The sequence below is a fragment of the Lichenostomus cassidix genome, chromosome 1 (genome assembly GCF_008360975.1).
Source record: "Lichenostomus cassidix isolate B80296 chromosome 1, HeHo_3.0, whole genome shotgun sequence".
In the NCBI taxonomy this organism is placed as follows: domain Eukaryota; kingdom Metazoa; phylum Chordata; class Aves; order Passeriformes; family Meliphagidae; genus Lichenostomus; species Lichenostomus cassidix.
In genome coordinates, this window is record NC_139479.1 from 59,736,740 (window position 1) to 59,752,573 (window position 15,834).

Below are 15,834 nucleotides of genomic sequence, written 5' to 3' on the forward strand. Positions count from 1 at the left end.
AGGTAAAATTAATCAGTCTACACAGGATAGCTCTAATTTCTCCATGCCAACCTGCAACAGCCCAGCAGAGATTTCTCAAGTGAGAGGATGCTGCAGAGATGAAATCTGCGCTGAGCTGGCACACAGGAAGCTCTTCAGAAACACACACTACTGCAACCACTGCATAATAACTCCAGGGAGAGGAAATTCCTGTTCAAAATGTCAGGAAAAACGGTGTTTGCTGCTTTTGAACAGCAATCCAAGAGAACCTACCTGCCAGTCTTGTGGTTTGCCTGTGGTTTGAAGAGCTTCAGCACCTCACCACCACAGTTAAAACCCAGTGCTGAGCTCCCTCCAGGAACAGAAAAGCTAAGAATTGTGTAGTAGATTAAACACATCCTTGCAGAAATGCACATCTAGGTATAGTCTGCTTGTTTTACTGCTGGAAAAACACTCTGCTGTATGAATAGAAGGGACTGTCTGTACTACAGCACATGTGCAACAATAGGTTCAAAGGCATTAAATATCCATATATGTAGTGATCCTTCAAATAAAAAATAATCTGGGTGACTTTTGTTTTGACATTTTCCTTTCAAGCCTCTTGTGAATTTCAGCTAAGGATTCTGCAAGTGAGGAAAAGGTATGACTTTCATTGTCCAGCAAGAAGCCCAAACCCAGAGGAAAAACTTGAGCTAAATGTTTCAGAGGTCCTTCAAAACCAGAAGGCATAAAAAACTGCCTTACCAGGGAATGGTTTTGGTAGGTTCCTACCAACTGAACCTACCAAATTGGGTCTCTAAGGTTCAGGAGCTTGGGGTGAAGTAAAACTGGATATTGCAGGAGCAGCAAAGGAGGGGACTGTTTATTATTTTAAAGTCTGCTTTGCTTTCACTAGCTCAGAGAAGTAAACACCACTCCTTCCCCAAAAAGGCTTTTAGTGACCACACATGTAGCTCTTAGTCCCAAGGTGTTGAAGGGAAGAGTTACAGATATGCCATATTCAGTGTGACACAACAGAAGAAGAGCGTGGCTGACCTTTGAGAACTGGGCCCTGCACTAATGAGGGTGTAATTAAATGGTTTTACCCACAGAGGTGTGGGCACAAAGGAGTCAGCCAAAAGGGGTCAATGGTGCAGCTACCCTGATAACTGTGACAAATGTTAGCCCCCTGCTCCCCGCCAGTTTGGCGTGCCAGCTGCATTCCTCACACAGCGATTGCTCTGTGCCAGAACAACATTATCAGCAATGTAAAGGACACTGCCAAGGTGCCAGGTCTCGTGAACCTAAAATTAGATCTCCCAGCTGGGCTGCACTTTCCAGGAAGACTCAATCGCTCTTCCTGTCCCCGCCTTGTCTTTCACCTCCATTGGCAGGAGCAGGCTAGGTTTGGGCAGAGACAGAAACACAGCACAGGAGGCAAGGAGGCTTGTGGACTTCAAGGCCTTTCACACAAGCTGAATAAAGAACTAATGAAAAGGACTGTGCATGTATAGGTTGTGTGCACTGGCAAAGCTGAGTTGTATTAAAGCAGCCCTCACTTTTGAACTAAATGGGAAAAAAAACCTGAACAGTGTACATTGCAATAGCACTGGTCAAATGCTTCCCTTTAGGAAACCACTTTAAGTGCCTCTAAATTAACAGATTTTGGAAATTTACCATGAATCACATTAAAAAAATGTGACTGCTTTATTAACTCTAAAGACTGAAGGGGGTCAGCCAGCCAGGTGATTTCCACCAGCACAGAAACTTAGAATAACCTAGCTAAGAAGAGACCTTGGATATCACCTCGTCCAGAGCAGGGTTAGCTTCCTAATCACATCAGATTGCTCATGGCTTGGCATCTTTCCTTTAACAAAAACAACAAATGCCTTCAGGATGGTTTTTTGTACCCTCATAAATTAGGCTTTGCAGACACTACAGGACCAATGTTCCGGCCAGTGTAGAACATACTCCTCTATGGGTTGATAACCAGAAAGACTCTGCATGCACAACTGGAAGGTTCTGTTTTGTACAGGGGATCCCCAGACCCCATCTGTGCTGGAAACTTTGAGCCCCAAGGCAGCTGGGAAGCTCACTCTTTTTCAATACCTTGTCTCCCTGTTGATGTTTGAGGGTGTCAGAATGTAAGAGAGAAACACCTGGCACTGCCTCCCCTTCATGCATGGGCAATGAATTTTTTTCCCCCATCTCTTTGCTCAGGGCTGCAGCTAGCATTAACTTCGTGCCCGGCTTGTCATTTTTAATTTCAGGTTGGCACACAATGGAAGAGGAAAAGACGTTGGGAACTTGCCAAGATCCTTACTTTAAAGGAGCAGAAACAGAAGTTAATGAAGGTGCTAAATAAAAATCAAACAGTATTTTCATATCACAGGTCTAGTGCAAACTCCATGGCTTGACTTACCTTTGAGTGTTGCTATATTGGGAACTGGCCAATAGCTGCTCTCTAACTAGGTATCTAGATCAGAGTGTTAATGATGATCAGAGAGAACTTAAAATAAAACAAGTAAATGGCACTGAAGGAAACCCACAGGGGGAAATATCAGCACAGGAAAAATGCATGCATGGGCTGTTGGGGTATAAACAGGTCTGTCTCAAGACACCTGTTTGTCCCATATTTTCAAGTCCGAGGCGATCAACATTTGCAGGAGTTTCTGAATTGTCAGCCAAACGGGTAAAGTACACACAGTTTTCAGAAGGAGTTTTCTCATGGGCTGACATGATTATTTTAGGAAGTTTTTTTCTTGTGAGATCAAAATACAACTTTAAAGGCTAAACGGAACCTAGCCTTCCTCAAGTTGACATTTTTATCATAGTTTTCTACCCATCTTCCAGTCTCCCTTTTCATACACGTTTCCTTGGGAATACAAAGGAAAAAAAAAATCAGTGATTAAACAAGTTGATGAATTTTGTAATCACTTGCTCTGTTCTGATGATAAGCAGGGGATAAATGCAAAGCTTGATGAGATTAGATGGGGTAGACAGATAAAACTGATTAGGTAGACAAAATTATCATTATATCAGAAATATCAAAGGCATGACTTTCCCTAATACAACACACATACTAAACTTGTACATCTCTTTTGTCTCTTATAGGGAAAATAAAATGCCTTAAAAATATGCTTTATTCTCACCATTTCAGAATATATTATGTTTGAGAATGGAATAAAGACTGGCAAACTCCCCCACTATTTCAATACAAATAAAACATGCCCCTGTCTAGTGCCAGACCTCCCTGCTCTGCAGTAGCGGGGGACAGTCAGTGCTTCTTGTTTCATCTGCAGAATTCAGCAGTCTTGGTAAAAAGAAGTGAAACCTGGCTACAGAGTGCTCCTGCATTTCTTCCTCATCTCTGTCAGTTCCACAGGTTCTTTCCCTGGTCTGGTCAGAGACACTAGATACAGGACTTTGGAAGAATGAAAAGGTGTGGAGGAAAAAATGGATGGGAAGGGAGGCTGCAGAGCAGGCATGAGAGGAAGCACAGTCAGCAGTGTGACTGTGGGGAAAGGAAACAGAAGGACGGATGGATTAGAAACTTGGAAATAAATTTGCAGAAAATTCAGAATGAGGAAGAGAATCTCTCATCTCCATTTCTACTAATTTCCCTTCTTCTGAATGTGCACTCTAGTGCATTATGAATGAGGGTACATGGCAGCACAGGGAATTTCCTACCTTTATGGCCCTTCAGGATTCAAGGGATATGAAATTAAAATAAAACTTGACTTGGAGCAAAGCAAAGGATGCAGACAACGGCTGAGAAGCAGGAAACTGAGCTAGAGGAATACTGGTTCTGGCCCAGGATACAGCAGACTGTGCATTTCTAAGCTTTTCTTTGCTTTCTTTTGTGCCCCTGTTTTGTTTATCATAATACAGTAATACCAGCTCCTACTGAATCTGGTGTGCTCCTCTTTTGTTCTGTTGCTGGGGCCCCCTAGACAGAAGCTGGTAAATGTGCTGCTGCTTGTGATGCCTCTATCTGCTGCAGTGATCTACAGCATTTTAGAAGTAACATGAATAAACAAACAAATAAGAAGGACGAAAATCAGGAACAGAGGATGGGGGTGAAGGGAGAAAAAATGAAGTGAAAATTAAAGAAAATAAACAAACAAACAACCTAAAAAAAACCAAAAAAGAAAAATTCCAGGTGGAATAAAGATCTGGAAAAAATCTGAAAATATAGCAACATTTCAAAGAAACCTTTACATAGATCTCATAAAACATGATTTTCTGTAGCTCTTCAAACAGATATTTAAAGCAAGCAGCCAAGTTGGAAAAAAAAGAAAAAAAGAACCAACCTAGAAATCCTAAAGAAAACCTTTGTGAAACAAAAAAGTTAGGTTTTTCCTGATGACATATTTCAAAAGTTTAGGTGGCAGCTTCTTTTCTTTCTTTCTTTCATTTTAAGAGATAATCAATGGTGATTTGAGAGACAGCTTGTTTCTAGCTGTGTGAGCTTCCTATGGACACCGACAGGATGTTGAGATCCTGTCCTTACTGCTAAACAGAAGATGGTCTGTGTGGGAGCTCAAAGAAGGTATCCTGGATCATTAATTCCCTCCCAGGCTCAAATGGATAATCCCAGTGGGTGCTTTGGGGTCACCCTACACAGGGTGGGTGGATGTAAGCCAGTCTGTGTCAGCTTGCCTTGGCCAAGGAGCAGACCCTGGAGTTTGCTTATTCAAGAATACCTTGCATATGGATTGAAAGCGTTACACTATAATTGTGGGGCAAAACAGTGCTTTTGAGTCTCTCCACGACCCACAAGGATGGATTAACCAGACTGTGGAATGGGGACAAATACACACAGGGCAACTCCACCTCAGAAAGGTGAAAAAGGACTCAGATAGCAAGTCAATCCTCAAATGAAGGAGACTGTGACCTGAAGAGGACACTGACAGTCATAAAGCCTACAATGTGAAAGCAGAGTTGTTTTTCATCTCCTTTCTTCTTTTTAAATTTCCCCCCCCCCATGAATTAGAGGCTGGGGAATGGCAGTATTTGTTTGCTTGTTTTTTATTTTGGATTTTATGTCTGATCTTTTGTTGGAAAATAAAGAGAATCTGAAATTTTACACCCCAGTTTCTGTAACACTCGTTGTCATGGGAGGCAACAGACGTAGCCTGCAGATGGGGCTCAGAATCTAACCCATGCAGTAGCTGAATACATGCATGCATAAAGACAGACTTTATTCAGGCTGCACCACAAATCTATAAAAATATGCCAGGGAAATTGCCAGCCTATCAGAAAAATTGGCACTGGAAAACAGCAGAGTTCCTGGCCTGGTGCCCTCCTCTTTCCACAACCTGTGAGCAAAACTATATAAACCTGTGTAAATCGAAAATAAGGTTGTTCTGTAGTGAATTTTAGGATCCACTGCATTGTTGTGGGATGGCAGGAAATTGCTCCTGGATAGGTAACATACAGCACCATGCATGAGTCTTGGCAGACACAGAGAAATAACAGAATTGCCCCTTGCCACTCCATGCTACAGCCACTGAGATCAAGAAAGACTTGCTGAGATAAAAGCTAAGAAAATAAGCAAGCATTAGCATCACAAAATACAAATGAGAAGCAAGGAAAATCCATTAAAGAATGTGAAGTACCAGAAAGGTAAATGGCTTTATCAACCATGAACTCCTCTGCAAAACGAATGTGACAAAAATTCTTCTTGCTTTTCCGAATTGCTGTTATATCTCCACACTGCTCAAAGACTTCCTGAATAATTTCCTCCGTTGCGTTTTCTGGTAATCCTCCAACAAACACTGTTTTACACCCAGGAGGTCTCTCTCTTGTTGAAGGTGGTGGAAGATCTAAGTCAAAACAGAAATCACATTGGAATACAAAATTTGTCTTTTGATCCATTGGCTCTATTCACCCCTTTAATCAGTTCTGGGCAGCAACAGTTACTTTACATAGTATAGAGGCAGAAGAGAGGGACAAGCGAAATAATTGAATATTGCAGAGATTACATAAAATTGATTACTTGAATCTAAACCTTTTCAAGCTTTAGGTGGTGTTTCAGACATTAATTCCTGCCACTGCAGGTTCTCCTTTAGGACAGACAGTGAGGTCTAAAAGGGTCTTTTTTTCCCTGTACAGCCATATGAAAAATAGAAAAACATTCTGTTTCAAAGCAGGGGAGCTTCAGCAACTGATTTGACCCTGAGCACAGATCTCAAGCTCTAGAGCAGTGCATTCAAAGCCTGAACTTCACCATCTCTGGCTCATACCCATCGCTCGCCACGCTCACCAAGTGTGTGGGCTGTGAGCAAAGCCCATGCTGGGTACATCCTGCGCACTTGGGCTGGACACCTTTCCCTGGTATTAGCATAATTTCATTTCTGTCTCAGAGAACAGGAGCACGGCAAGCAGAAAAACAAAGTGGGAAACACAACAAAGTGACAGCATGATGAAAACACTCCGCCTGTTATCTGTTTTGTCTTGTTGCCAGATAAGGGAGCAGACGCCAGCACGGGGGAAGGATAACCTCACTGTTTACAAGTGCTCATGAGGTGGAGTAGCTAGGAATGTTATTTTCATGTATATACAGAGAGCATGTATACACACTTAAATTGGAAAACTATTAAATTTTTGAAAGCTGTCTAAAAAATATAATCTGTCATAACACTTCACTCTGTTTATATGCAGTAAAAGTAATTCTCTAAGAAGGAATCTGACTAATATGACTTAGTTTTTTTGCCCTTTAATGCAGTAAAGGAGGTTACAACCTTAAAGTGTACATATATATACATAGGTACTCACACACATAACCAGTTTGATTAAACTATGATCTGGGTACACTGCAAATCCAGAGCACCTGAATATTTAATGTTCTCATTTCACACTGATAGTGAAAGTCACTGGTATGATGGCTCTGAAAGTAAACTCATGGGGCCAACACAGACAAAATCAGGGTTTGTGCCTGAGCTGGTATCTCAGTGGGAAGAGTTTTCCATTTGCACAGTCACAGAAGGAACAGGAGGGAACCTGGTCCCTGCTTTCAAAAAGAAAAAAAAACTCATCTGCCATGTTGAACCCCCTGAAAAATGGCAAGAGAGAAGTCGAAGCCCCCTCTGCCTCCATCTCCCCCCAAAAGGGACTGTAGTGAGTCAGTTTTGGGGCGCAAGGTATTGTGTTCAGGGGCATGAGCCCAGATTGGTCCCATTTAACTACAGGCACCTGAAGGGGAGCTTGGAGATAAACAGCTTTATGTTTTGTGACATTCTGATCTACAAGAAAGACAGATGTCTACTATGAGCAGTGTAGATCTTTATGTTGTGTTACTTTGCTTTAAGTATTTTTCTTTTTTGTAGAAGCTGCATAGTTTTTTTTATGTGACCCTACATCTTATACCATAACATGCTTTACACATAGGAAAGACCTTAGAAGGAAAGACTGTACTCACCTGTAATCTATTTAAAAAACATCACTCTTATTAGATTTAAAAAAATCATGCAATGTATTTAGGAAGGTAGATCCACTTACTTGGGTTTGGAGGGAAGAGCGTGCAGCTTTTGCAGTGAATTATTTCTTTGACTACAGGCACATCTGTTGGTGGTGGTGGAGGCACTAACCCCATGCCTGGTATCATTGGGTTAATTGGAGTGATTCCAGTCATCATGCTAAGGCTTGGATCAAAGCCTGGTACACAGATTGAATCTGTAAGTATAGAACATAAAATCCTGGCTTATAAATCTTGAAACTACTTGTTACAATTTTCTTGTACAGACAATTTCACTTTAAGTTTGTTTTCCTTGCTTGTTTCCACAAGCATCACTGTTAGAATTAAGAGAAGGGAAAAACAAAAAATGGAGAAAAAGAAAAGGCAGAGAATAGGGAGGAGAGAGGGAGAAGGACAGAGAAGGGGATAGGAAGAGGGGGAGGGGCATGAGGAGGAGGGAGCTGCATTCACAGTGAAAAAAAAATAAACTATGCATAAAAAGGGAATGTTACATAATCTAAAATATTAACATGACTGAGTAAAACATAGCACATTGAAGTGTAAAACCATGCACCATGAATATCCATTATTATCTGGAATGCAATTTTCTGTTCATAATGCTACTGCGGTGTTTACATTGCTTTCTGCCCAAAGCGTACAAAGAATATAATTTAACTTTGATATGCCCTCTCCATCTAATTGTCAGACAGATTTATCACAACATAGCCTTCTCATATAAGTGACCTTGATTTACAAACAATACAGAAAAAGATCCATTTCTGGCTGCTTTATAGAAGTCTAGTTAGCCAAGACTTCTAACCATTTTACCCTGGAATATAAATTTTCAGCTGCACAGAATGGGCTCTTTTTGAACCTTGGAATTAATTCCATCTTGTCCTGTTATTTAATCGGATTAGTAGATTCTCTTCAATGCATGTACTATTAACATATACCACTACAGCCTCATAAAGTAAAATGAATATTTGGCAAGCGTTACTCTTTCTCCTTCCTGATCTCTTTGCCAAGACTTCCATACGTATTACTTAAAGCTGAAAGATTTACCGGGGAGCACCAGTGCTTTAACACCAAGAATTGTAATAAGCAGATGTTTCAGAGGAACTGAGAGCCAACTTCTGAAATTTGCTTTCGTTAAAAACAAGGCTTTGGGTTTCTTGAGGCATAATGAATAAAATATTTTGAGAGACCGATCTCTTTGTTGGCATAACACTGCTGCTATTTGGCATCATCAATTATTTAAAAGAAGAGAGTTACTTCGGTGTTCTACAGATTTTCTGCTGAGTTTTCTGGCTAGCAACTGGAAAGTATTTAATGATACATGTAAACATGGGGTTTGGTAGCTCAGGTGCTTGTTTATTTTGAAGAAGCAAAGAGGGAAGAGGGAAACAACTCCTTCTCACGCATTTTAGAGATAGATAGATAGATAGATAGATAGATGAGATTAGAGCTAACTTGTTACAAGGCAGCATGATGAATGAAATGTGACCAGAGAGAGACCAATTTCTTCATCCTAAATCTGCTGCTGAGAAGCTATGTGGCCCTGGGTCAGCCCTCTGACCTTTCTGTATCTTCATCTGCATCCACAAAACAGGCACAGCAACACTCACTTACCGGTGAGCATTAGCTCACATTTTTATAGCACTTTGCAGGTGTAAAGCACTCTGTGGGGGCTGAAAATTAGCATTATTATTCCTGTGAAACATCCATAATCGGCTTCTCCGGGAAGGACAACGGAGGATTGAGAACTGCTCTAAGAGAGCTCATATCTCTCTCAACCGCACGCTCCCTGTTCTTCACGCACTGACTGTGAGCCTTTACCACCTTCAGGCAGTCCTGTACAACAAGCGTAGCAAGTGCACAGTAAGCAAGGATTTGCTTTAGGCTTATTGAAGACTAGTATTAATGAAAAGTCATGATATTACATTACTTTTTTTTAATAAGTGGGTTTATGAAAAAGGATTTGCTCTGGGCGTGATGCTTTTTTTCAGTATCAATGTATATGCATTGCTTTTCAGATTTAGCTTTGAAGCTTGGAGCCTGCCATTTATTCTGTGAGATGCAGTGGTGGCCATATATTAAATATTCATGGTGAATGCTGGAAGATAAAGTCAGAGGTGAAAGGGCAACACATAATTCAAAGGAGTCCTTAGGCTATGCTAATAATCTTAATCTCATTTTCTCAAGTCAGACTTCTGACAGTCACAGAAGACCACCCTGTGCAGCACTCTCTGGCTGTGGGTGGAACTCCGTCATTGCTTCTCACTGCTAACGTGTCCCACAGAGCTCAGTGGTATGCCAAGCAGGGCACCACATGAGCACTCAACACACTGTGCCACACCAGTCCTCTCCTGGAATCAGGAGATGCCAAATGAGGCATTTTGTCCATCCCTCTGGACAAGTTCAGGGTCCGCTACAGTGCAAGCCAGGTATGAAATCTCATATTGAATCCAATATCCACAGCAGACCTGCAGCATTCTGAAGCAGGGGTACAAGGTGATGGACAGAAGACCAAGTTCTCCCTGTCCCATAAATACCTTCCAGGCCTCATGTCACAGCCAAGGAAAAAGATCATCATCTGGCAAGTGCTACCACAAGGTATATTTAACTATTGCTGTTCTGTCCTTAAGACAACCACAAGATACATTTCAGCTTCTCTCCAGGGCTAGTGAAATGAAATGACAGCGCACTCTGCACGAATCACAGGGACATGTTTTCACCCAGATGGCAGGTTTTGATAAGGTACAGAATTTTCCTTTAGCAGTGATGCAGACACAGAGAAATACAAATCTAAGGGAGATGGCAACAGGGAAACTCATGCCCACAAACACAGAATCTGGCCATGGGGAGGGAGAGCCTTTTAGGCTGCATGCTAATCAGAACAGGTTTGTGATTTAAGTGGAACAAAATTTATTTGCCACTAATTCCTGGAACAAAATTTATTTGCCACTAATTCCTGGCACATCCAAGGAAATGTTACTTTATAAGTAACTTTGCCTGTGTCAAATAAGTGCATGGCTTTGTCATCAGTTTCTTTTACAACTGGAATCAATCTACAAGAGCACAAGCAAAGTGCTGGGGTCCAGTCCAACATGCATGGAATGTCCTTCTAGGAGTGCCAGGACTCCATGCCTTCAGAAGGTGACTGTGCTGAGGTATTCTAAAGAGGACTCGGTCAATATTCTTGAAATCTAATTCCATATCTTGCAGGCATTAATCCAAGCCCTGCTGAGGTCAATAGCAAGACTACTGAAGGCACGAATAGCTTTTAACCCTGACCAGGTTTACTTTCTCTGTCCTCTTGAATAAGTTGCTTTGGTTTCCCAGTATGTCAAACTGAGAATGAAATGCTTTCATACATAGCATGAGCACTGAGAGAATGCAGAGGTACCAACTGTCAAGCATCCTGGAAAATCATTCTCTGAAAACTAAAAACTATTATTATGCATTGCAGGGATGAAAAATTCAGATGAATTTCTGAAGAGTGAAGCTCATGTTTGGATCCCTGAAGAGATTGGTGGTGCTTGCATCTCCAGAGAAGCTGATGCATGCCACCTGCATATTGCTGACAAACCATGACAAGAGACTATAGATGGGGTGTCCAAAGGAAATACTGGTCCAGACTCAGGTGCAGAGAAAAAAAGAACTGATAAAGTCACTGGAAAGGAAAGTCAATAAATTTGCCACATCTGTGATAGGATCTAGAAGAATCCCAAGTTTAACTATATTAATGCTATCGAGTGGTGCAATAATAGAAGTTGGATATATAGCTCTTGTCTAGAAACAAGGGATGATCATCCATCAGCACCACCACTGCAGTCTGCTCCAAGTCCTGGCAAAATGCCTATTTGGAGCAGGGCCAGGACACCAAAGTTAGCACTGGAGGCAACTCCTATTGAACTAACTGGTAAGACTGTTGGTCTTTGGAATCAAAGAAACTGCTAAGAGTTATGCAAGGACTTAAAAAAATTGGAACCAACCCTGCCCATGTATGGGTTTTTAACAGATCCCCTCAGAGACATGATTATAAAGATAAGGTAGACATGAATATGTGACACTAAACACAGAAACACATTACATTTATATGCTACACACCTGAATAGTTCAACAAGTAATATTTTATGCTTTCAATGATCATGGCATTCTTTTTAAAGGGATCTATATATATTTATGCAGCTAGGTAAGGGTTTATAAATTATTAAAACATGGCAGAAAGGGGAAAAATTTCATTTTAAAATGTTAATAAAGGATTACTACAACAAATCATTAAAACAGAAAGTGACCAGACATAATAAAGAACTTTCAGAATGGAAAAGCACATGCTAATCAAGTTAGAGTCCCTAAAGATACTGTACAAAAGTTTGAATATTCACATTTGTATAAGAAAGTAAGAGTACTGAACAATATTTTCAAGTCCATGTTCTGCCTAAATTTGGAAAAACAAGTTAATTCCTGTTTCATCTGATAAGAAATTGGCATGGTGGAGGAGAACAATGAAAACCTGTGGAAAGCAAATACTTGGAATTGGCAGTCAGAGAGGCAACAAAAAAAGTCTTCTTGAACACGTGGAGTAGTTTTTAAAGCATCTTTTTCTTTCAAGTGGAATAAAAGAAGAACAAAACATTTCACATGGAATCTATGACTGAAAACCCGGAAGAACAACATTTGATGAAATGTTTGATGAAAACTACATTCTAACACAGTAAATGTTAGTAGTGTAAAATAATTGCTTTTATTAGGGCCCATTTTGGGAGGGCAGGAACAACTTTGTCTTACATAAAAATAGCCACACAATCTTGTAGAACCATCCTCCTTTCCTTCTTTGGCAACGGCTGCTGTTTGAATCGCCTTTTGTTTTTGCTACATTATTGCTCTTCCCAGGTAACAAAGATGTTTACTCCTGCCAGCTGTGCTTTTGGGTATTGCACTGCATCAACAATACTAAATAACCAAATTTCCATGAGCTCATACCACACGGCATTTATCTGCTCAAAATCACTTTTTAAGTGTAGAATCCCCTCTATGATTCACAGTATTAGCCCTTGGATGTGTCTTATTTGATTTTCTTTTTGCCTGCAACTGCCAATTGTTTCTGTGGTGTTTTATGACAGCTGCAAAGTTGTACTTCTTTGGGATGCATAAGAACATCCATGTGTGCAAACAGGGCTTTGTTTGTGAGCCCCTGCTCTCACACATGGAAGGTTTCCACCATGGACATCATCATCCATGTGGCTCAGACCTGCTGGTTGAACACACAGAGAGATGGTCACCAGTGAAAACAATGATCTGAGCACAAAACAACTAACAAAAACAAAAAACATTGAAAACGTTCCCATGGCCTGGGAGTGAAAATTTTACACCTACAAAAATAGTCTATTTTCTGCTAGGGAGTGGAGTTGCCTGCCAACATGCACTGAAAGGACTATGACAGTCCAAGCAGCAGCTGGCAGTGAATGTACTAAGGTGCTTGTTAAACTTTGTTTTCTGTGGAGGAAAAACAATATTCTGAAGACTAGAGATTTGATAGTGTACTTCAGAAACACCATTGCTGAGTATTTTGAGATTGAACATAGAGTTGACTTCTAAAAGTTGAAATTTAAATTTTCCTGAAAAAAACCAAATCTAAAAGTCTGCATCCCTTATAACAAATACATATATGTGTGTATTTATACATATATATATAATTGTCACTTAGTAAAGAAATGGTTGCTATATTTTTTCTTTGAAAAAAAATACCTTATTAGAGTAAGGAAAAGTTATTCTGAAAACTTCTTGTATATTTATGTAAAATTCTCCCTCAAAACTCTGCAGTCTGCCAGTGCCTTTATTATCATGACAATCTCATTGTTCTCTATCAGCAATTAGGAATGAAAATTCAGCTGCAAGCTAGAGATCAAGGCTGGACCATTGTTCTCCCTGGTCATTCCACTCCTACCATCTTCTGGTTTTCATGAAGCTTTTGGTGGCAGTGACTCATTTGGTCAGTATTTAGGCCTTCTCTCATCAGCATCTCTGAGTACATTTCCTTGATCAGGTTAGACATCATTAAACTTCTAGATTTGTCTGTCTCTAAAATAGATGTTGGATTGTGTGGTAAACTTCTAGGCACATAGCAATGAACAAAGGCAGGATAAAAAATGTCTGGCAGCTCCTCCATTTGACCAGCATAACCACTAACATCCTGTCTCAGAGCAAGGACCATCCGACTATGGCCAGCAGCAGATACCTCGGGCATCAGAATTAGAAATAAGGAGGTAAAGAGCAAAAAATTCTTAGATCATATACACTGAATGCCTACAAATTTTCAGTGAGACATCATAATTGAACAATCCTTTCTAGCAGGCAGCTATTCCATGTAACTTGATTTATACCTTTTTACTAAATCCTACAACGTACCTACTTATGTTTTGAATCCATTGGAACCTGTTTGTGTCACCGGCTTTCATGGTGTGATAGTGAGCAGCAACTGAGTTGGAAATTGTACTCCCTTTTCTTTGCTAAGACAAGGTATTGGGCAGTTCCAGGTACACCTTCCAGCTCTTTCATTCTGACAAATCATTAATTCCTTATTCACCTTACCCACAAGATTCCAGATTTCACTTCTGCATTTATATTTTGCCATCTGTTTGGCAAAGTGACTTTTGTCTCTGCAGAACTGCCACGAAGGAATATGGATATGGAACCTCTGACTTTGGCCCCTTTTAAGGGAATCACCTCCCTGACTTCCGGCTTTCTCAGCTGGCCAGGGGATCCTTATAAACACCATTCAGCAAGAGCAATATTTTGTGAAACAGAGCCTGATCTGCAGCAAATACAAGTCTCTAAGGGAGTTTTGACATAAACAGAGGGTGAGGGGGAATCCAGATGAATGCTTCTCATTAATAATCAATGAAGCAATAATTTATGTGAACTCTACAGTGTCTGCCAGACCCACTTCATAAACAAAGCCCTTGTAGCATCATCAAAACACTTGCCACTTGAAAATTACTTCTATGAGACATACATCACTGACAAAGCTGTAGGGCTGTATTATTGTACTTGCTTTTTTGAAGAAAGCACGGTGCTGCACAGAGGAATAGTTTACAGCAGACAATCCCAAAACTTTAGATGCCATTCTTCAGAGCTAGTTATGCTGTAGCTGAAAACACTAAAAGCAAATCTGGCCTCCTCTTGATCCCTGCCCACAAAATCACTTGACAAACACTATATTTAGAGCAATATACATGACAAAGACTAAATTAAAGAACACCACCTTCTCTTTTTACAAGCAAATCATGGGGTGAATCCTGGTTCATCCTTTATTGCTGCAGTGCTTGGCACAACAGGACCTCAATCTTGTTTAGAGCTCCTAATGCAATGCAAATAATAGGAGAGAATAACAAATAATAATACAACAAAGCAGTACCACAATGGATGCCACTCTCCTCCAAAGATGCAATTTCAACACTGTTGTGTAAAGAAATCTACAATGTAAATGTTATTTCTATCACTGTTTCTGCTTACGGATAGCCATCAGTGCCATTTTCACCTAAAAGAGGGCTCAAGGACTACCTGCCCAGGGTAAATCTGTTTAGTTTCCTCTTAGAACAGCTCTGCAAAAAAGTACCTGACAGACAAGACTGAGAATGATCTGGAAATCTCGGGACCTAATGTTGAGGCAATCTGATGATGGCTTGTCAGTTTTTAATGGCTGACAGCTGCATGTGTAAGAAGCTAAGCCAGAAAAAAGTGACTAATCTTAGTCTCCATCCATAATCAGCTGCTCTTCCATGTGGAAAACTGTTGCCATTGCAGCAGAAACTTGTGGAGATGAAAACTGAAGTGGTAGAAAGCAGGAAAATAGCAAAGAAGAAAAAATGTGAAGAGAAAAATCAAAGTAAAGCCAGAGAAAGCTGTGAAGGAGAAGGAAAGAAGAAAAGACAACAATATTGGCTGGACTCTGTGTGTCCATGCCATATCCACAGGCTGTTCTGACCTGTGCCAGGATTTTGAAGGATTCGTGAGTTTATAGCACCTCACAAGATCCAAAGTACTGACCTACCCAAAGTCTCTGCTGCTTAAGAACCATTCCACACATCAGGAACAATGGCCTTCTTCCATCTTTACGCCAATAAATCACTTCCTCTCATGGGGTCAGTCACAAGTTCATTGTGAAGAAAATAACAAAAATGCAAATTCTGCACAGTGCCACCTGGTCCCCATTTAATGGCTCCTGGGATAGTTTGTAAAAATATGGGGACGGTCAGTATGCAAGATGCAATGTAATACATTGCCTACATGCTGTAAAATGTGCACAGCTGTTATTTCCTGACTTTAAAAAGCCTTTGTGCCCTCTTTATTTGCTGCTTGGGACAATCCTCTCCTGTTCTGAGGTTCTTCCTTCCGTTTCTTGAATTTTGAGC

General features: G+C 40.6%; 1 protein-coding gene across 9 annotated transcripts in view; it reads right to left on the bottom strand.

Annotated features, from left to right (window-relative positions):
- The window catches only part of ENOX1 (ecto-NOX disulfide-thiol exchanger 1), a 365,143-nt gene that overhangs the window by 92,163 nt on the left and 257,146 nt on the right, over window positions 1-15,834 (bottom strand). For all 9 annotated transcript variants that reach the window (XM_085059363.1, XM_085059338.1, XM_085059308.1 and 6 more), the window contains 2 exons: window positions 7,462-7,635; window positions 5,580-5,786 (listed from right to left, as the gene is read on the bottom strand). In XM_085059363.1, the coding sequence (XP_084915489.1) occupies window positions 5,580-5,786; window positions 7,462-7,635 (381 nt within the window). The remainder of the gene's footprint in view (window positions 1-5,579; window positions 5,787-7,461; window positions 7,636-15,834) is intronic.